General features: G+C 44.9%; 1 protein-coding gene across 1 annotated transcript in view; it reads right to left on the bottom strand.

The window, feature by feature from the left end:
- Window positions 1-17,992, bottom strand: part of robo2 (roundabout, axon guidance receptor, homolog 2 (Drosophila)) — a 977,511-nt gene extending 959,519 nt beyond the window's left edge. Inside the window, exon 1 of the mRNA XM_043700204.1 lies at window positions 17,917-17,992. Coding sequence (XP_043556139.1) covers window positions 17,917-17,977 — 61 coding nt within the window. The 5' untranslated portion in view covers window positions 17,978-17,992. The remainder of the gene's footprint in view (window positions 1-17,916) is intronic.
- Window positions 17,993-21,365: the final 3,373 nt, after the last annotated feature.

The following is a 21,365-nucleotide window of genomic DNA, read 5'->3' as shown; positions in this document are numbered from 1 at the left end:
GCCAAAGGGCCTGTACTACGCTGTAATGTTCTATGTTCTATGTTTTAGTGCTGCAGACCTGCATGACTCTATAAAATCAGCACAGACCTCAGGAGAGCTCCAGCTTGGATAGGTGAGAAAGATTGAGATTTACCAATGTTAGGTTTTAATGATTTGAAGAGTATTCTTGTTTTAAAAAAAGGACTCGATACAAGGACTCCCCTTTCGAGCCCAGTGCCATAATGTAAGGTTATATTAGAGGGTGAGGATGGGCTGTAACAATATAATCCAGTGAACACACAACCAGAATCCAGTGTGAAAGTTTGGTATTCTGAACTGAGTTTACAAAATTTGGAAATAAAAAAGAAATGGGTCAAATTGACCTGGCTGCAGTTTGAATTATTGTGAAATGTAGCTATTTTGCTGTAACTTTTAAAATTTATGGCTCGGAAATAGGCCATTCGGCCCATCATGTCTTTGATTTCTGAAAAAGAGCCACCCCTACTCTTCAACTCTTGGTCTGTACATTTTTGGCACTTTTTGCCTTCTCTCTTACCGTTAAACCTAGATGCCAGCTTTTTGGGATTCATGCAGGAGAACCTCAAATTCCTCTGTTCTGTCACTTTCTGCAGTTGCTATATTTAAATAATATTTAGCTCTTCTATTCTACCTGTCAAAGTGCACAACCTCACATTTTCCCACATTAAATACAATTTGCCAAGTTTTCCTTGCTCACCTAACCTGTTAACGTATTCCCAGTAGTCTCTTTGTGTCATTATCACCACTTAAGACTTCCATCTAAACGGGAGCACCAGACGTCTTAAGGCACCTCACAGCCAGTGAAGAAAGTAATCTTTGACACACAGTCACTGTTGTAATGTAGCCAAGGCTGGAATGGAATTGAGCATCCCTGACTGTGTGGCATCCCCTAAATACTGCTGGCCTTCATTCTTGTGCTCACACCCATAAGTTGGATTTGGAAATCAGAACCATGTGTCTGCAAAGTGGAAGAGTTACCAATGTAGCCAGACCTGTCCCATTTACAATCTGAGAGTGTGTAAAACAACAAGGGGTCTAAGTAGAGTAAACAGGAAGGACCTTATTCCCTCATTAGGGAGAGAAATAACCAGGGCAGCATGGAGTTAAGATAGTTGGAGTTTTAAAAACCAACTAAAGAAAGGAGGGAGAAAATAAACTGAGAGCAAACTAGTAAGTCATGTCAAAAAGGTGCGGTTTAAATATATAAAAAGGACAATGTGAATTTAGGCTTCTGACAGATCGAGGGTGGGGAATTCGTAATAGATAACAGAGGAGTTGAATAAATAGCTTGCATCTGTCTCCATGGTAGAGACACCAATAAGATTTTTAAAATGCTCAATAATCAAGGGGCAAAAGGTAAAATAACACAACCTCTAAAGAAAAAGCACTAGCGAAACTAATAGGGCTCAAGATGGATAAGTCCCCTGGATCCAATGGAATGCATCCTATGATTTTAAAGGAAGTAGCTACAGAAATATTTGATGCCCTGGGAGGAGAGGTTTTGGAAAGCTGCCAATGTGAGGGAGACAAAAACAGGAAACTAGAAGCGAGTTAACTAACATTTGTTATTGGGAAATGTTGTAGTCTATTTTAAAGAGTGCAACAAGAGAGCATTTAGAAATACATAGATTGATCAAGCAGAGTTAGTATAGGTTCATGAAGGGGAAATTGTGCCTGACAAATTTACTAGAACATGTATACTGTTTGGATACTGTTGGGGGGGGGGGGACATACCAGGGACATGCAGTGGGACCCAGGTCTCTGGCACAGAGCCTGTCCCTGTTGTACAGAAGGGAAGGAGGGAAAGGAGGAGAGTGTTAGTCATTGGGGACTCAATAGTTCGAGGGTCAGATAGAAGGTTTGTTGGGAATGAAAAAGGCTCACATTTGGTGTGTTACCTCCCAGGTGCCAGGGTCCGTGATGTCTCGGTTCATTTAGGTACAGACATAGGCAGAAAGAGGGATAGGGGTGTAAGGCAGGATTTCAGGGAGCTAGGGTGGAAGCTGAGAGCTAGAACAAGCAGAGTTGTTATCTCTGGTTTGTTACCCGTGCCACGTGATAGCGAGGCAAGGAATAGGGAGAGATATCAGCTGACCACGTGGCTGCAGGGATGGTGCAGAAGGGGCAGTTCCAGGTTTATGGATAATTAGGGCTCATTCTGGGGAAAGTGGAACCTCTACAAACAGGACGGTCTTCACTTGAACTGGAAGGGTACTAATATCCAGGGTGGGAAATTTGCTGGTGATATTCGGGTGGGTTTAAACTAGCTCAGCAGAGGGGTGGGAACCTGAGGTGTAGTTCCAGTGCACAGGAGGATGTGAGTAGGGAGGACATGGACAGGATTTCACGGTCATAGGAATTTGCTGGCAGACAGCAAGCTGGTTTGAAATATGTCTGCTTCAACACCAGGAGTATCTGAAATAAGGTAGGTGAGCTTGCAGCATGGATAGGTACCTGGGACTTCGATGTTGTGGCTATTTTTGAAACATAGCTAGAGCAAGGTCAGGAATGGATCTTGCAGGTTCCAGGGTTCAAATCTTTAATTAAAATCAGGGAAGGTGGTAAAAGAGGGGGAGGTATGGCTTTGTTTGTCAAGGATGGTAAAACGTGATGGAAATGACTTTTGACGAGGACTCGTCTACTGAGGTGGTATGGGCTGAGGTTAGAAACAGGAGAGGAGAGGTCAGACTGCTGGGAGTTTTGAATAGGCCTCCGCAAAGTTCCAGGGAAGAGGAGGAGAGGATTGGCAAAACGATTCTGGGCAGGAGTGAAAGGAACAGGGTGATCATTTATGGGGGACTTTAACTTCCCCAACATTGACTGGAATTGCTATAACTCTAGTACATCAGATGGATCAGTTTTTGTCCAATGTATGCAGGAGGGTTTCCTGATGCAGTACGTTGCAGGGCCCATAAGAGGGAATTATAAGAGATGTTTCCGAGAATTCTGTGGGAAGCTAGGGAGGAGATGGCAGAGCCTTTGGCCTTGATATTTGAGTTATCATTGTTTACAGGTTTCGTACCAGAGGCCTGGGGGATTGCAAATATTGTGCCTTTGTTCAAGAAGGGCAGTAGCGATGACCCAGGTAATTATAGACCATTGAGCCTTATGTCTGCTGTAGGAAAAGTTTTGGAAAGGATTATAAGAAACAGCATTTATAATCATCTAGAAAGCAACAATTTGATTGGAAATAGTCAACATGGATTCATCAAGGGCAGGTCATTTCTCACAAACCTCATTGAGTTTTTGAGAAGGTGATCAAGCATGTAGATGAGGGTAGGGCAGTTGACGTGGTATACATGGACTTCAGTAAAGCCTTTGATAAGGTTTCACATGGTAGGCTATTGGAGAAAATGCAGAGGCATGGGATTGAGAGTGATTTGGCTGTTTGGATTAGGAACTGGCTTTCTGTAAGAAGGCAATGAATGGTATTTGATGGAAAATATTAAGCCTGGAGTCCAGTAACTAATAGTGTGCCACAAGGATCTGTTTGTGACCACTGCTGTTTATCATTTTTATAAATGACTTAGACGCAGGCATAGGTGAATGGATTAGTAAATTTGCAAATGATAGTAAAGTTGGTGGAGTAGTGGACAGTGTGGAAGAGTGTTACAGGTTGCAGGGGGACTTGGATAAACTGCAGAACTGGGCTGAAAGGTGGCAAATGGAGTTCAATGCAGCTAAATGCGAGATGATTCACTTTGGGAAGAATAACAGGAAGGCAGAGTTCTGGGTCAATGGAACGATTCTTGGTAGTGTGGATGTGCAGGGGATCTTGGTGTCCATGTACATAAATCCCTTGAAGTTGCCACCCAGGTGGATAGTGCTATGAAGAAGGCATACGATGTGTTAGGTTTTATTGGTAGAGGAATTGAGATCTGGAGCCGTGATGTCATGCTGTCATGCAGGGATACTGTACAAAACGTGAGTGCGGCCTCACTTGGAATATTGTGTGCAGTCTGGTCGTCCCATTATAGGAAGGTTGTGGCAGCATTGGAAAAGGTGCAGAGGAGATTTACCAGGATGTTGCCTGTATGGAGCATAGGTCTTATGAGGAAAGGCTGAGAGACTTAGGTCTGTTCTCATTGGAGAGAAGACGGCTGAGAGGGGATTTAATAGACAGATGTCAGAAGCAAGTTCTTTACTCAGAGAGTGGTAAGGGCGTGGAATGCCCTACGTGCCAATGTAGTTAACTCAGCCACATTAGGGGCATTTAAACAATCCTTGGATCAGCATATGGATGATGATGGGATAGTGTAGGGTGATGGGCTTAGACAAGTTCACAGGTCGGCGCAACATCAAGGGCTGAAGGGCCTGTTCTTGCGCTGTATTGTTCTATGTTCTATGTTCTAATCTTTTGTGGAGGTAATAAGCAAGGTAGACAAAGGGAAAGTGGTGAATGTAATGTATTTGAATTTCAAAAAGGTGTTCGAGGTACCTTACATTAGATTACTTAATCAGGTAAGGGTCCATGTCATGGTGTATTATAATAGCATTTTTGGAGGTTTGGCCAATTAGTAGAAGATAGAGTTGGGATAAAAGATGGTGTATTCAGATGGAAACCCATAACTTGTGTTATGCCTCAGGGACACGGTTGGTGCCACAATCATTCACAATAGTTAACTTAGACCCCTTGTTGCTTTACACATTGTCAGATTGTAAATGGGACAGCTCTGGCTATGTCGGCAACTCTCCCACTTTGCGGACACACGGTTCTGATTTCCAAATCCAACTTCAGGGTGTGAGCATAAGATTAAGGCCATCACTCTCCTGCAGTATTCAGGGGATGCTACACTGTCAGAGACGCTGTTTTCACATGGGGCATTAAACTGAGATCCCATCTGCCCTGTCACCTAGATGTAGGAAGTCTCACACTACTGTTTTGAAGAAGAGTAAGGCCGTTTTTCATGGTTTCTTGGCCAATATTTATCCTTCAACCAACACCATGAAGGAAGGCCATCTTGTTGTTAATATATTTCTGTTTGTATGAGGCACAATGCCATTCCAGCCTTGGCTACATTAAAACGGTGACTGCATTTCAAAGATTGCTTTCCTCACGTCTGGTGCTCCCGTTTAGATGGACGTCTTTAGCTTGTTCCAAAGCGGAGTACAAAAGTTAGCCATGGTGACTCTCAATTGACTCTTTATCATGTTGCCGTTTGTGGGATCTTGCTGTGCACAAACTGGCTGCAGCATTTCCTGCATTATAACAGTCACCCTGCTCCATGAGTGTGCACATCATTGACAATAAAGTGCTTTGGGGCTTTCTGAGTTCATGGAAGGCCCTGTGTGAATTACAGCGCTCCGAATCTCTGCTGGCAGAGTCCCAGGGCTCAATGATCTGAGGCTGTGCAATAACTAGAACGTGACAGCGATTGTGAACTTTCTGCGCTGGCAACGATCGAAGGAAACAGCCAAAGGTTTTCGCTGCTGACTGTGATTGAGTGACCTCTGGTGGATGTTGGGCATGTATGGCTGGATGGAAGGATGGATGGGTTCAGCCTTACCTCCTGCGGGTGGTGAAAACAGCCTGTCAACACCTGCCTCACACTAAATTAACAAACATGTGTGAGGTATCGCAGGAGCTTTGGCTAGCTGGCTGAGAAATCTTCCCCACCAAACCCGGCAGACAGGCGTGAAAATGGGCAAAGGACATCGGGCAGAGTTGATGCTGACAATACCGTGTACGGAGGAGGGGGGGAGGAGGTGGGGAGAGGAGAAGGAGGCAATGATTTACCTTCATGATCGAAAGGTGGCACAGTGCTGACTGCCAAGCCAGGCGTTCTGTCTCTCAACTTCAGCACCGGACGCTTCGAGGGTGCCGAGGGACCAACCTTGAACATTTCACAGCACATCTGCACTTCAAAGTAGGCCTTAAACACCTCCCTGTACTGCCACCTCCACATGGCTCCTCGCTTCGCGTTGCTATGGAAATGCCCTCTAAACCTGGGTCCGAATTAGCCGGGAGGGGCTTCTCTCAGAGCCCGTTGTTGCACGTTGTAGGCTCAAGACTGAGACTCTGCCTGCTCTCTGTTACACCGGCCTTGTTGGTGTGTTTTGTTGCTTTACTAATTCTCAGCCTGGAGTTTAGGGAATTGCTTTACGCAGAACCCCTGAACACCTTCCCTCAACCTGTCGTCACTAACCCAAGGGAAGGCTTACTCTGCAGCTTGGTATTTAATTACAAGGTTCATGAAATAAGCAGCTGCAGAAGCTGAACAGAAGAGTTAAACAGGGTGCGAAAGCACTTCTGAGCATGACACGGACATTGACACTCTGTACGGCTGAGAACCACAAAGCAGTTACAGCATGGAGTGAGGCCATTTGGCCCAACCTCACCCTGCTAGTTTCTACCCTCCAATTGAGCAGCATTTTCTAATCTCACATCCTGTGTTGTCACCAGCACTTAAAGCCATGGAAAAAACGAGTCAGCAGGTTTGAAAGAATGAGCTTTATCAATGAATGTCAGCACAACATCGAGGGCCTGTACTCTGCTGTCTATTTGATGTTCGCTGTTCTGATGTCTGTCTCCAGTTTACATTGGTGAAAGTAAAGTGGCATTGCGCCAGTGTTTTATAATCCAGAAGGACAAAGGCCAGCAGATCCATGGGAACACCACCCTCTGCCAGTTCCCCTCTAAACCACTCACCATCCTGACTTGGAAATATACCAGCGTTCCTTTGGTGTCACTGGATCAAAATCCTGGAATTCCCTTCCGAATGGCATTTTCAATGTCCCTACACAACACGAAGGCAGCTCACCACCACCTTCTCAGGGGCAATGAGGGATTGGACAATAAATGTTGCCCTGGCCAATGTTGCCAGCAAGCCTAAAGATGAAAGAATTGTCCTCGTTTCCATGTGTCATCATTGTGGTCTCTCGGCAAAAGTAAAGTTGGCATTTTCTTACCAGAAGAGAGGACTGCTCTCTCATTATAGAGAGACAACTAGTGGTATTTTACCCTGAGGGTCACCATGTCTTAGGTGAGAGGAGAGGTTGAGAAGGAGAGTTCTTTATGATAACCTCAGCTAGTGCAGGAATTGAACCCACGTTGTTGTTGTCAATCTGCATTGCAAGCCAGCTGTCCAGCCGTATGAGCTAACCAGCTCCCCTTCCGTGTTTAGGGAGAGGTTGACTGTGGGCCGTCCCCTACAGCCTATCATTTGACTGACTTCACAGTGTTAAGGAACATGAGGTACTGATTTGTCAAATGAGCAATTCCAGTTCTGAGCTTCACACAAAAGGAAGCACATCAGGAGTTTAGGCACAGATGTTAAGTGCACGCCTCACAATCTCCGACCCATTAACTTTCAGGCAGAATATCATTCAGGACTTGCTGGCCTCTGATACACAGTTTCCTGATAACTGCTCTCATCACTTCAAGTTCTGTGCTGGGAATGCAAATTCTTAAAACCCAATAAGCGTCATCCTATTGTCCCCATTAAAATAAAAAGCATCAATTTTATTGTATGCACCCACACAGGGTCACAATTCATAGTCCGAAGGACATATTGCCTGTCCCTGTTTTGTCAGTTGACGCTGAAAGGTTAAAAGCAACTTGCCTTTATATATCGCAATTAATAAGACAGCCAAAGAGGCTTTGCAGAAGCAGAACAAATTTAACACGGAGCCACTTACAGGAGTAGGCTATTCAGTCACTTGAGCCTGTTCTGCCATTCAATGAGACCCAACTCCATATCATTGCCTTTGACCCACATTACCGAACAAAAAAAAAATCCATCTCAGATTTAAAATTAACGACTGATCCAGCATCCACTGCTGCTTGTGGAAGTGAGTTCCAAACCTCTCCCATCCTTTGTGTGTCGGAGTGCTTCTGAACAACTCTCCTGAATGGATTGGCCCTAATTTTTTTTTTTTGTTTTCTTCATTAGCAAGGATAAGGGTATCACTGGCCACCATTTATTGCCCAGAGGGAGGTTTAAGAGTCTACCACATTGCTGTGGAGTCACATGTAGGCCAGAAGGACAATAGTGAACCAGATGGGTTTTGCCTGACAATCAGTAATGGATTTTTGTTCAACATCAAACACGTAATTCCAAATTTTTACCAAATTCAAATTCTACCATCTGCGGAGCACCTGCACACTGCTTGCATCAACCAACCCAACCTTCCAGTTGCCATCCATTTTAATTCCCCCTCCCACTCCCCTAGCGCCATCTCCATCCTTGGCTTCCTCCACTGTCAAAGTGAGGCCAGCTGAAATTGGAGGAACAACACCTTATATTTCGTCTCGTTAGCTTACATCCCAGTGGCCTCAATATTGAATTCACCAGCTTCAAAATCCCTCCACCTCCCCCCCACCGCTCCCATGCCTTATCCCATTGACTAGCCCTCACCCTCCTCCCCGGATCCCTGACCTGACCCAACCTGTCCAGTTCCCTCCTCACCAATCCGCTCCACCCTTCCCATTAACCAATCACCATAACCCTCCACCTTCATTTACCTATGACCATCCCATCAACCCTTCCCTCAGCCCCATCCCCCCTATATATTTCTGGGCTCCACTCCCCCTCCCCCTCCCCAGTCCTGATGAAGGGTTTTGGCCTGAAATGTTGACATTGTTGCTCCTCGGATGCAGTGCTTTTACAGCTTCACATCTATTGACTCCACCATCTGCCATGGCAGGCTTCAAACCCAGGGCCTCAGAATATTGCTGGTACATCTGGATTAATAGTCCAGCAATACCACTCGGCCATCATCTCCTCTTTATCTGAGACAATGTCCCCCAGTGTAAAGTCTCCAACCAATGGAAATACTTCATCTTTATCTACTCTTCCTTTTCTTGTGATAATCTTATGACTTTGATCAAATCATTCCTTAACATTTAATGTTGTAAAGAAATTACACCTAATTGGCATAATTTCTCTCCATAACTTAAACCCTAAGGGTTAGGGAGATTTTGTACTGATGAGCTATTTAGAAAGGGTTTTGGTCTGTGTAGTGATTGGGACGAGGTAGACCTCATTGACTCCAAGGTTCTTGATCGGGGTTCTTATTCTGGGTCAATCAGGGAGCCCTGACTGACCAATGTAACCAGGAGATTTAGAATCTCCTCAGTTGAGGACTGACCCTGAGCTGGCTGGCCACAGCCAGTGTACTGTGCACTAATAAATAAAGGGTGATTTGGTGACGGGATAACAGCCTCAGTGCGGATAATTCAGTCTGAAAGGGGAAAGAGAAATAGTGAGGCAGATTGGCTAAGGGAAGGAATTCTAGTAGTTAGAGTCTTAGAATTCAAATGCATGAAGTTCCTATTGATGCAGAATCACAAGTCTTTAATGATCAGAAAGGCTTATAGAGGGCAAAGAAAGAATACTAGTTTTTAATGGATGGCAGACGTTTGGAATACAGATGAAAAGATTCCGGCAGAATTTTGAGTCAGCAGGGTACACTCAATAAGTGGATGTAAGGGTGGAAGTGTCGACTGTGACCAGAGACTGGGTAAACACTGGGACCATGGGTACAAGATCAATGATCAAGAGGTAAAGGGGAAATTTTAGACAGGTTTTGGCAAAAGCCCTTCATCAGGATTTTGACAGCTCTTGTCTAATACCATCAAATGTGGCTTTGCCCCATGTTATGGTCGAGGCCAGACCACTCAAAATATTCTTAAGCAGGCAGCCCAGATCATAACTTTTCAATTTGTTTCAGTAAGTATACAGTGAGAATTACCTGGAGTGAGGGAGCTAGATTGACTACCAGGTTTTAAATCACAAGATTACACAATGGGGTGGGATATCTGGTTGGCATCCACTTCCTGAGCAGGTACAGGAAGAAGATTTAATGTATTACTTTGAAAAAGGAATTGGCGAACGGAAACACGGAAAATAAAGGCAAAGAAGGCCATTCGGCCCTTCCAGCCTGCTCCACCATTCAATACGATCGTGGCTGATCCTCCAACTCATTCCCCTGTTCCTGCTTTCTCCCCCATAACCTTTGATTTTTTGAGCCCTAAGAATGATATCTAACTCATACAGTCATAAAGTGATAGCTTCATACAGACCCTTCGGCCCAACTCGTTCATGCTGACCAGGTTTCCTAAAGTGAACTAATCCCATTTCCCTGCATTTGGCTCATATCCGTATAAACCTTTCCTATTCATGTGCCTGTCCAAATGTAATTTAAATGTTGTAATTGTACCAGCCTCTACCACTTCCTCTGATAGCTCGCTCTGTATATGCACCACCTTCTGCGTGAAAAAGTTGGTCCTCAGGTCCCTACTAAACCTTTCCCCTTTCACCTTAAACCTGTGATCTCTAGTTTTGGACTCCACAACCCTTGGGGGAAAAAAAACCTTGTCTATTTACACTATCCATGCCCCTCATGATTTTATAAACCTCCCTAAGGCCACCCCTCAGCCTTGTACACTCCGGGAAAAAATGTCCCAGCCTTTCCTTATACAGGTATCCCCTGTTTTTTGAAAGTCTGCTTTATGCTACTTCACTTTTACCAAAGACCTGCATTAGTACCTGTTTTCACTAACCGAAAGAAATCCGAGGGGCATTTTCACTTTTACGAGAAAGGGCGAAATGTTTCCCATATAAATTAATGCCTCTTCGCTTTACGCCAATTTGGCTTACGAAAGGTTTCATAGGAACGCTCTGCTTTCGGAGAGCGAGGGATACATGCAACTTAAATCTTCCAGACATCCTTGTCAATCCAGTCCTTCTCCAGTTTTTAATAATATCCTTCCTTTAGCAGGGCCACCAGAAGTGTGTGCAATACTCCAAATGTGGCCTTAGCAATGTCTTTACAGCTGTAGAATGATGTCCCAATTCCTGTACTCGATGCTTTGACCAATGAAAGCAAGTGTGTCGAATGCTTTCTTCACCACCTGCCAATTATTAAGGGACCCTATTCTCTCCCTAGTTACTCTTTTGCTCTTAATATATTTGTAGAATCTATTTGGATTCTCCTTTACCTTGTCTGCCAAAGCTATCTCATGTGCCCTTTTTCGCCCTCCTGATTTCCCTCTTAAATGTACTCCTATACTCCCAATACTCCCCAAGGGGCTCACTTGGTCCCAGCTGTCTATACCTGACATATGCCTTCTTCTTTTTCGTGACCAGAGCCTCAATATCATCCAGTGTTCCCTGCCCCTGCCAACCTTGCCCTTCACACTAATGGGAACATGCTAACCTTGAACTCTCATCATCTCGCTATTGAAATCCATCTGCTTGCCAGATGTCCCTTTAACTGTGAACAATCTCCCCAATCAACTTTTGACAGCTCCTAGGTAAAAACAATGACTGCAGATGCTGGAAACCAGATTCTGGAGTAGAGTGGTGCTGGAAAAGCACAGCAGTTCAGGCAGGATCCGAGGAGCAGTAAAACCGACGTTTTGGGCAAAAGCCCTTCATCAGGATTTTGACAGCTCCTGGCAAAAGCCCTTCATCAGGATTTTGACAGCTCCTGTCTAACACCATCAAATGTGGCTTTGCCCATGTTATGGACGAGGCCAGACCACTCAAAATATTACATTTTTACATTACATTACATTACAGTGTAGAAACAGGCCCTTCGGCCCAACAAGTCCACACCGACCCGCTGAAGCGAAACCCACCCATACCCCTACATTTACCCCTTACCGAACACTACGGGCAATTTAGCATGGCCAATTCACCTGACCCTGCACATCTTTTTGGACTGTGGGAGGAAACCGGAGCACCCGGAGGAAACCCACGCAGACACGGGGAGAACGTGCAAACTCCACACAGTCAGTCGCCTGAGGCGGGAATTGAACCCGGGTCTCTGGCGCTGTGAGGCAGCAGTGCTAACCACTGTGCCACCGTGCCGCCCATGGAGATATTCTTAAGCAGGCAGCCCAGATCATAACTTTGCAATTTGTTTCAGTAAGTATACAGTGGAGTGAGGGAGCTCGATTGACTACCAGGTTTTAAATCACAAGATTACACAATGGGGTGGGATATCTGGTTGGCATGGACAAGTTGGACTGAAGGATCTGTTTCCATGCTGTACATCTCCATGACTTTAAAACAGAATAAAGAACCCCTACAAAACTCAGTCAATCCAAACTAGACTTAATTATACTGTTCCAAATATACACAACAGTCCCAAAGAGCAAACCCTCTTCAACACACAGTACAAAAAAGGGTCAATAGACAATAGACAATAGACAATTTCTCCTCAGCTCTGTCCTAAATGGTCTACCCCGTATTTTTAAGCTGTGTCCTCTGGTTCGGCACTCACCCATCAGCGGAAACATGTTTCATGCTGCCAGAGTGTCCAATCCTTTCATAATCTTATATGTCTCAATCATATGCTTAGAGGTTGAAGTTAGAAGAGAGAGAGAGAGTTTCCACACAGCTCACTGTTGAACCTCCAACCAGTTCTGGACTGAACTAAACTGCTCAGCTAGAAAGATGACCACCCCCCCTTTCACTATACAGGTCACTTCTAAAACATGACCACTTTGGCCTGAGGTCTCACCTGTTTACGTATAAACAAAAGGCCTCTGAATACACTTTATCTCTGTATCAAACCAGACTAATCGGCACTGAGAGTGGTTTATCGCCCCTCTGAAAGAAACCAAGGACACAGTATCCTTGAGAAAATGAACAGTCTTTAGCAAAAGAAAAGACGAGCTTGTGACACCCAATTTAGAACTTTAACTTGTACACCAGGCCTATCCTTTTCCATGATTATTCTAAAACTAATAGAATTATGGTCACTGGTCCCAAACTGCTCCCCCACTAACACCTTAGTCATTTGCCCTGCCTTATTTCCCAAGAGGACGTCATGCTTTGCCCCTTCTCCCTCCATCTACATATTGATTGAGAAAGTTTTCGTGAACACATTTAACAAATTCCTCCTATTGAAGCCGTTAACTGGCAGACCCAGTTTATGTTTGGAAACTTCAAATCCCTGACTGTTACAACCCTATTATTCTTACAGCAATCTCCCTAACTATTTGCTCCTCTGTTGGCGGGTTTATAGTCCAATGCCAACAAAGTGATCACCCCCTTCTTATTTATCAGTTCCACCCCGATAGCCTCACTGAACAATCCCTCAGGAATATCCCAAGTACTGCTGTGATGTTATGCCTAGTCAAAAATGTCCCTCCCCCTCCTCTCTTGTCTCCTCTTCTATCCTTCCTTCGGCATCTATATCAAGGAACATTGAGCTGCTAATCCTGTCCTATCCTCAGCCATATTTCTGTAATAGCTATATCCCAGTCCCGTGTTCTGATCCATGTTCTGAGCTCATCTGCCTTACCTGTCAGATCAGAGTCGAGAGTGTGGTGCTGGAAAAGCACAGCAGGTCAGGCAGCATCCAGGAAGCAGGAGAATCGATGTTTCAGGCATAAGCCTTCAGGCATTCCTGATGAAGGACTTATGCCTGAAACGTGGATTCTTCTGACCTACTGTGCTTTTCCAGCACCACACTCTCAACTGCCCTACCTGTCAGGCCTCTTGTAATGGGATAAATGCAGTTTCATCCATCAATCTTCCCTCGTTCTCTGCCTGCTTTGTCCATTTAACTTGATCCCCTTAACTTCTGCACGAGTCTAAACCTTCTTTCTTGTCTCATTACTGTTTCGGGTCCCAACTCCTGCTTGAAAACATTTTTCAATGTTTTGATTTCATATGCCTTCTGTGGTTGACAATTCCACATAGCCACCACTCCCAGGGTGAAAATAAATTCTCCTTGTCGTTATTCTAAAGAGCTTACCCTGTATACAACATAGAACATAGAACATTACAGCGCAGTGCAGGCCCTTCAGCATTCAAGGCCTGTATCTTTAAACTGTGGCCCCTGCTCCTGGAACATATGGGGAAGACAGCGACAAACTGAATAGTTCTTTCAAAGGATCGACATGGATTTCAATGGGTCTAGATTTTCCTGCTCCTCGGATGCTGCCTGAACTGCTGTGCTTTTCCAGCACCACTCTAATCTAGACTCTGGTTTCCAGCAACTGCAGTCCTTGTTTTTACCTTTCAATGGGTCTGAATAGCCTCCATTTGTGCTCTGAACCTTGATGCAACTTTGATGCTGTGCTGCAAAATGATGGCAGTAAATCTGATGGTGTCTTGATGAAACCAAAAATAGGATCATGTGCAAAACAGGCAGCTGACCCACTACCAGGAGAAAGTGAGGACTGCAGAGGCTGGAGATCAGAGTCGAGTGTATGGTGCTGGAAAAGCACAGCACGTCAGGCAGCATCCGAGGAGCTACCACCCATTATCAACATCGCTGCAAATTACGACCTAACCCTGCAATTCTGTGGAATGTGGTGATTCAGCAATGAAGCACTGGCAACATTAGAAAGTTGGAAACACTCAGAGAGTCAGCTGGCATCTTTAGCAAGAGTGAATGTTTCAGTTTCTGCACCTATTTGCACAAAGATACTGCCCTGTCTTCTGTGTGGTTGCTGCTGCTTTCACACAAACCTACTCAATGAATGTTTCACCACAAGCACGAGATGAGCCGGGATTTCAACAATGATTCAGCAGGAATAGGACTCAGCCTTAGTAGGGAGGACTATAAAAGGATGCAGGAAAGGAGCTGGGAGGAAGAACTTAGTGTTGATAACTCCAGAGGAAGAGCTGGCACCTGCAATGGTACAACGGACAGAATGCCCACATTCTGTGCTGTGACGCTTAATATGAGCTGATACAGAGAGTGACAGGATCCTGGCATAGACCATAGAGTAGTACAGAGCTGAAAATGTGTTGCTGGAAAAGCGCAGCAGGTCAAGCAGTATCCAAGGAAGAGGAGAATCGACGTTTTGGGCATAAGCCCTTCTTCAGGAACGTCGGGCTTATGCCCGAAACGTCGATTCTCCTGCTCCTTGGATGCTGCCTGACCTGCTGCGCTTTTCCAGCAACACATTTTCAGCTCTGATTTCCAGCATTTGCAGTCCTCACTTTCTCCTCCATAGAATAGTACAGCACAGTACAGGCCCTTCGGCCCACAATGTCGTGCTGAGCATTTATCTTAATCTAAGATGAACCTAACCTCCACACACCTCAATTTACTGCTGTCCAAGTGCTTGTCCAGCAGTCGCTTAAATGCCCCTAATGTCTCTGACTCTACTACCACCTCTGGCAGTGCATTCCACGCACCCACCACTCTCTGTGTAAAGAACCTATCTCTGACATCTTCCCTAAACATTCCTCCAATCACCTTAAATTTATGACCCTCGTGACAGCCATTTCTGCCCTGGGGAAAAGTCTCTGGCTATCTGCTCTATCTATGCCTCTCATTACCTTGTACACCTCCATCAAGCCCTAGTTCACTCAACCACTCTTCACAAGACAAGCCCTCCAATCCAGGAAGCATCTGGATAAATCTCCTCTGCATCCTCTCGAAAGCATTGACATCCTTCCTATAATGAGGCGACCAGAACTGCACACAATATTCCAAGTGTGGCCTAACCAGGATTTTATAGAGCTGCAGCAAAACCTCACAGCTCTTAACCTCAATCCCCCTGCTAATGAAAGCCAAAACACCATGTGCTTTCTTAACAACCCTATCAACTTGGGTGGCAACTTTAAGGGATCTATGTACGTGGACCCCAACATCCGCTGTTCCTCCACACTGTCAAGAATCCTGTCTTTAACCCTGTATTCAGCATTCAAATTCGAGCTTCCAAAATGAATCACTTCACATTTATCCAGGTTGAACTCCATCTGCCACTTCTCAGCCCAGCTCTGCATCCTGTCAATGTCTTGTTGTAGCCTGCAAAAGCCCTTGACACTATCGATAACACCATCGACCTTTGTGTCATCGGGCAAACGTACTAACCCACCCTTCCACTTTTTCATCCAAGCCATGTATAAAAACTACAAAGAGCAAAGGCCTGAGAGGAACAGATCCCTGTGGGACACCACTGGTCACTGACCTCCAGGTGGAATACTTTCCATCCACTACCACTTGCTGTCTTCTTTTGGCCATCCAATTCTGTATCCAGACAGTCAGATTTCTCTGTATCCGATACCTTCTAACTTTCTGAATAAGCCTACCGTGGGGAAACTTATCAAATGCCTTACTGAAATCCATAAACACCACGTCCACTGCTCAATTTTTGTCAAACTGTCTTATCACATCCTCACAGAACTCAGTCAGGCTTGTGAGGAATGGCCAGCAAAATATTGTTTCCTTCTGTTCTTGAAAGAACTAAATAGGTTCTGACTGTTAGCAACTGTCAAATCTCCTTCAGAGTCAAAAAGTGTGGTTCTGATAAAGCTCAGCGCGTCAGGCAGCATCCAAGGAGCAGGAGAGTCGATGTTTAGGGCCTCAACTCTCCTTGTTTGGGAGAGATCACGGGCAAACCACTGGCACTAGGCCGAAAGCACAGCCGGTCAGGCAGCATCCGAGGAGCAAAAGCCCTTCATCAGGAATCCACTAGGTGGCAGACATCCTGGAGGTTTTGACATTGCCATTGTTGACTGCTCTATGTTTTATGCTTCAGCCACTGACTAACTGACATCATCCAAGTGGTACCCAATCTTCGGTTGTTTTGTAAGCTTCCCCCTTCCCCTGCAGGAAATTACACAACCACCCTTCCAGCCAATCACAGGATATTTCAGGAGGCTTTCTCATGTGTATTGGAGAGCCCTCTGGTGTGGACACTAACCAGCTCTGTCAACAAGACCTTTGATCAGTCTCAGCTGGCGACTGTGTTGGGAGTGAATTTCCAACTGTTTCCTGTCTTGTACAACCTCAACATAAAGCCCAACTCTTATGTTCAAAGGACTGAGCAATGAAGGCATGTGTGCTAAATGCCTTTCTAACCACCCGGTCTAATGTGATACAATGTCAAAGAATTATGTATCTGAACCCCTGGGTTCCCCTGTTCTACAACACTACCCAAGGTATTACCATTAATTGTGTAAGACCTGCCCCTGTCCCTGAGCCTACTGTGCCATTCAGTGAGGTCATGGCTGATCTGTGGCCTAACTCCATATATCTGTCTGTAACCCATATCCCTTAATACCTCTGGTTAAGATGTACTAACTAACATTTTTCCTGAATGATCTGGCCCTGATTTTCAGGCTATGCTCCCTAGTTCCAGACTCTCCAACCAGAGGAAATAGAGTATCTTTATCTACCCTGTCTTTATCTACCCTGTCTTTTCCTGTTAATATAGATTAGATTAGATTCCCTACAGTATGGAAACAGGCCGTTCAGCCCAACAAGTCCACACCGACCCTCCGAAGAGTAACCTGCCCAGACCCATTCCCTTAGCCTATATTTACCCTGACTAATGCACCTATCGCTATGGGCAATTTATCATGGCCAATTCATCTAACTTGCACATCTTTGAACTGTAGGAGGAAACCGGAGCAGCCGGAGGAAACCCACACAGACACAGGGAGAATGTGCAAACTCCACACAGTCACTCGCCCAAGACGGGAATCGAACCTAGGTCACTGGCGCTGTGAGGCATCAGTGCTAACCACTGAGCCACCGTGCCACCCCTTCAGTTTGATGACCCCTAAACATTCTAAATTATAGAGAAAACATGCCTAATTTATATAATGTAACCCCTGATTACGTTTAACATGGTTTATTTCTCCATTTGTTGCTTATGTTTCTTTAACAATTCACCCGATGAAGGGGCTTGTGATTTCAAATAAACCTGTTGGACTACAGCCTGGTGTTGTGTGACTTCTGAGTTTGTTTCTTTAAGACTGTTTCTCCACCCCCAGGGCTGACATCATCGTTAAAGTTAATGCTCAAAACAAAACAAAGTAAAACAAATGACCTTTGCAACATTTAAAAATGTGGTTTTCAAAAGAGGTTCATGATGGTGAGACTCTTATCGTTCAAGCTAACCTCTTATACAGCTCTAATTTAGAAGGGTTATCTTAAAATACTAATAACTGACTGCCAAAGAGGATCAGAAATTACCTTTCTCTTTCTTCATGTTGAAAGGGACTGTGGTGCTCTCTGTGGTCCCAAGGTTTGTCATTGTCCCACTCAGCTCCCGGGGAGAGTTAAACCTCGGAGAGTTAGGGAAAAGATAAGGCCACCAGAAAAACCCAAAAGGCCTATGGAGATGCATAACTGCTTTGATCTGAGGCACAACGCAAATAACACATAAAAATATCCGCTTTGAGAATCCTGGGGCAGATTGGTTGGCAAAAACCTGAGCTGGGAGTGATGCCAAAATATTTACGCGACTGCCTGTACTCCTCGCCTGGCCTCTCTTCGAGTCACTCAGGTCTGGATGTGTAACTGGGAGATCACAATCATAGCTGCCTCTGCTAGGCCAACCCCCTCTCCATCACTCCTGGGAGGCTCTCCGCAGAATCCAGGTGCCTGAATCCAACAAACACCTCATTATGGAATTAATGAGGCTGTCACGTGACACCAGCTCGGATAAAAAAACAAAGAGAGCTTTCAATGAAAAGAGAAAATAAAGATTTCTGTAATTTGGTATCGCACCTCATCGGCATCTCAGACACTTCGTGGCAATTGGTTATTTTCATGGGTAGCGATTTCAAGTAGGTGCAGAGGAAAGATTCCCACGTAGGCTACACATCATCACGGCTCTCAAACGGTCCCAGGGTGCTTCATTATTCAAAAATTTACTTTCAAAAATAGTCACAATTATCGTGAAGAAGGGAGCAGCCACTTTATGCTCAGTGAGATTGCACAGATGCTACTGCGGTGAATATGATGATATTTGATGCTATTTCCACGAGGTGACATAAGGATTTAGTTAGCTCAGTCAGCTGGCTGACTGGTTAGTGATGCTAACAGCGTTGGTTCAATCCCTGCACCAGCTGGAGTTACCATGAAGGACTCTCCTTCTTAATCTCTTCCCTCCTCACCTAAGACATGGGGACCCTCAGGATAAATCACCACCTGTTGTACGTCTCTCTCTAATGGGAGAATGGCCCTGTGATTTGGTAAAACTATGGTGACTAAGTTGGCAAAGAGAAACTGGGAACACTCTGAACCTTTCCATATTGTGTAACAGTATCTTCAGTGCGCACTTATAGTCGACCCTGAATTTAGAGAATTAACCATTCAGCCTCTCAAATTCACAAGGTGCTGTTCATGCACCAAACAACCTTCATTCCGTCTGAATTTAGATCTTCAGAACTAGGAGCAGAAGGAGGCCATTCAGCCCCTCGAGCCTGCTCTGCTTTTTATTACAATCATAGTCGATCTCATCATGGCCTCAACTCCACTTTCCTGCCCGTGCCCTATAACCTTTTCACCCATTGCTAATTAAAAATCTGCCTGTCTTTTGCTTAAATGTACTTAATTTCCCAGCATCATCCGCACTCTGGGGAATTAAGGGAAGCAATTTCTCTTCATCTCTGTTTTAAATCTGCCATCCCTTATCCTAAAATTTTGATCTCTCATTCCAGATTTCCCAACAAGGGGAAACAAATAAACATAGAGAATAGGAGCAGGAGTAGGTCATTTGGCCCTTTAAGCCTGCCACCACCATTCAGTATGATCATGGCTGATCGTGCAATCTCAGTATCCCATTCCCGGCACATAGCCATTGATCCCTTTGGCCACACCCAGTTGCCCTTGAGTATATCTAATGAACTGGCCCCAACATCTTCCTGTGGAAGAGAATTTCACAGGTTCACAGCTCTCTGAGTGAAGAAATTCTTCCTCATCTCAGTCCTGAATGGCTTACCCCTTATTCTTCCACTTTGACCCCTAAAGCTTCCTCTTTCGGTCTACTTTGTCATCTTTTGTATCTATCTACCTCAATTAGATCTCCTCTCACCGTTCTGAACCCCAGAGAGTTTTGGATTAAACTGCTCAATCCCTCTTTATTAGCAAATGCTATCAATATGTTCTCTGGAATCTTCCTCCCTCATGCCTTTATTGAACTTCCTCCTGAAAGCTTCCACCTGTTGCCTGAATCATTCAAGAAGGAAATGTGCTCTAATTCCTAATCACTTCTTGGAAGCTCAGTCACTGAATATATTCAAGACCGTGATCAATAAACCTCTCAATATCACAGACGTTGAGGGATAATGTAGTAAAATGTTGAGGTGGAAAATCCGCCATGATTATGTAAATGGTAGGGCAGGGTCAAGAGGGCAAATGGCAACTCCTGTTCTATTTCTTTAGTTTCTTTCCACTTGAGGGATGTAGACGTCACTGGCCAGCATTTATTGCCTGTTCCTGGCTGTCCCCGAACTGAGTGGCCATTTCAGAGGGCAAGTTAGAGCCAACCACATTGCTGTGAGTCTGGAGTCACATGTAGACCAGACCAGGTAAGGCTGGCAGATTTCCTTCCTGAAAGATATCAGTCAACCATATGGGTATTTTTTCAAAATCGATGACGGTTTCATGGTCATCAGTCGATTCAAATACCAGAATATTTTTCATTAAATTCAAATTTTACCAGAATTTGAACCCAGTTCCCTAGAAAACCAAGTGAGTTGCTGGATTAATTGTCCAGTGATAATACCATGAGGCTATCGGTCCCCGAGTCAAGCAAAGCTTCCCCAGAACTCCCCGTTGAATTAACAATTGACCATCGTATATTCATGGCACCGTATTTTAGTTCTTTTGGGAGTCTCCGTGTAAATTTGGACTTCAGTCACAACACTCGATGTTTACAATCTATGATGAGGTTTTACCAACAAGCTCTCAATCTTTGCTCAAATCCAGGTCGGATTTAGCCGTCTTATTCATACTTCGGTCATACATTTCCAGTGATTCTGATGGTTATGGGCCCACTGTGATCACTTTCTCCTATTTGTGGGCGGCACGGTGGCACAGTGGTTAGCACTGCTGCCTCACAGCGCCTGAGACCCGGGTTCAATTCCCGCCTCAGGCGACTGACTATGTGGAGTTTGCACGTTCTCCCCGTGTCTGCGTGGGTTTCCTCCGGGTGCTCCGGTTTCCTCCCACAGTCCAAAAAGATGTGCAGGGTCAGGTGAATTGGCCATGCTAAATTGCCCGTAGTGTTAGGTAAGGGGTAAATGTAGGGGTATGGGTGGGTTTCGCTTCGGCGGGTCGGTGTGGACTTGTTGGGCCGAAGGGCCTGTTTCCACACTGTAATGTAATCTAATCAAATCTAATCTAATCTAATCTATTTGACCCCTTTCAGACCCAACAAGCTATGGCTTTATTCTAAAATGTCACATCTATTTTTGCCGCGACATCACAGAGGAGTACGTCCTGTGTAGGGAATTGCCTCTTTGAGGATTCTCAGGACCCAGTCAGTGGCTGCTTCCTGTTCTCAGAACGCAAATTCATATTTTGTATTTAATCTCTGGGATGGGGCTCCCTCTTCTTCCATTCTCACACTAGGTTTTTTCCTTAATCACAGGAGATTGTCTCAGGACAGTTCATTGATCCAGCCAGACATTTCC

This window comes from Chiloscyllium plagiosum, chromosome 12 (genome assembly GCF_004010195.1).
Source record: "Chiloscyllium plagiosum isolate BGI_BamShark_2017 chromosome 12, ASM401019v2, whole genome shotgun sequence".
NCBI classification, from domain to species: Eukaryota; Metazoa; Chordata; class Chondrichthyes; order Orectolobiformes; family Hemiscylliidae; genus Chiloscyllium; species Chiloscyllium plagiosum.
Note: the sequence above shows the minus strand (reverse complement) of the source record. Positions and strands in the feature narration are given on the sequence as shown.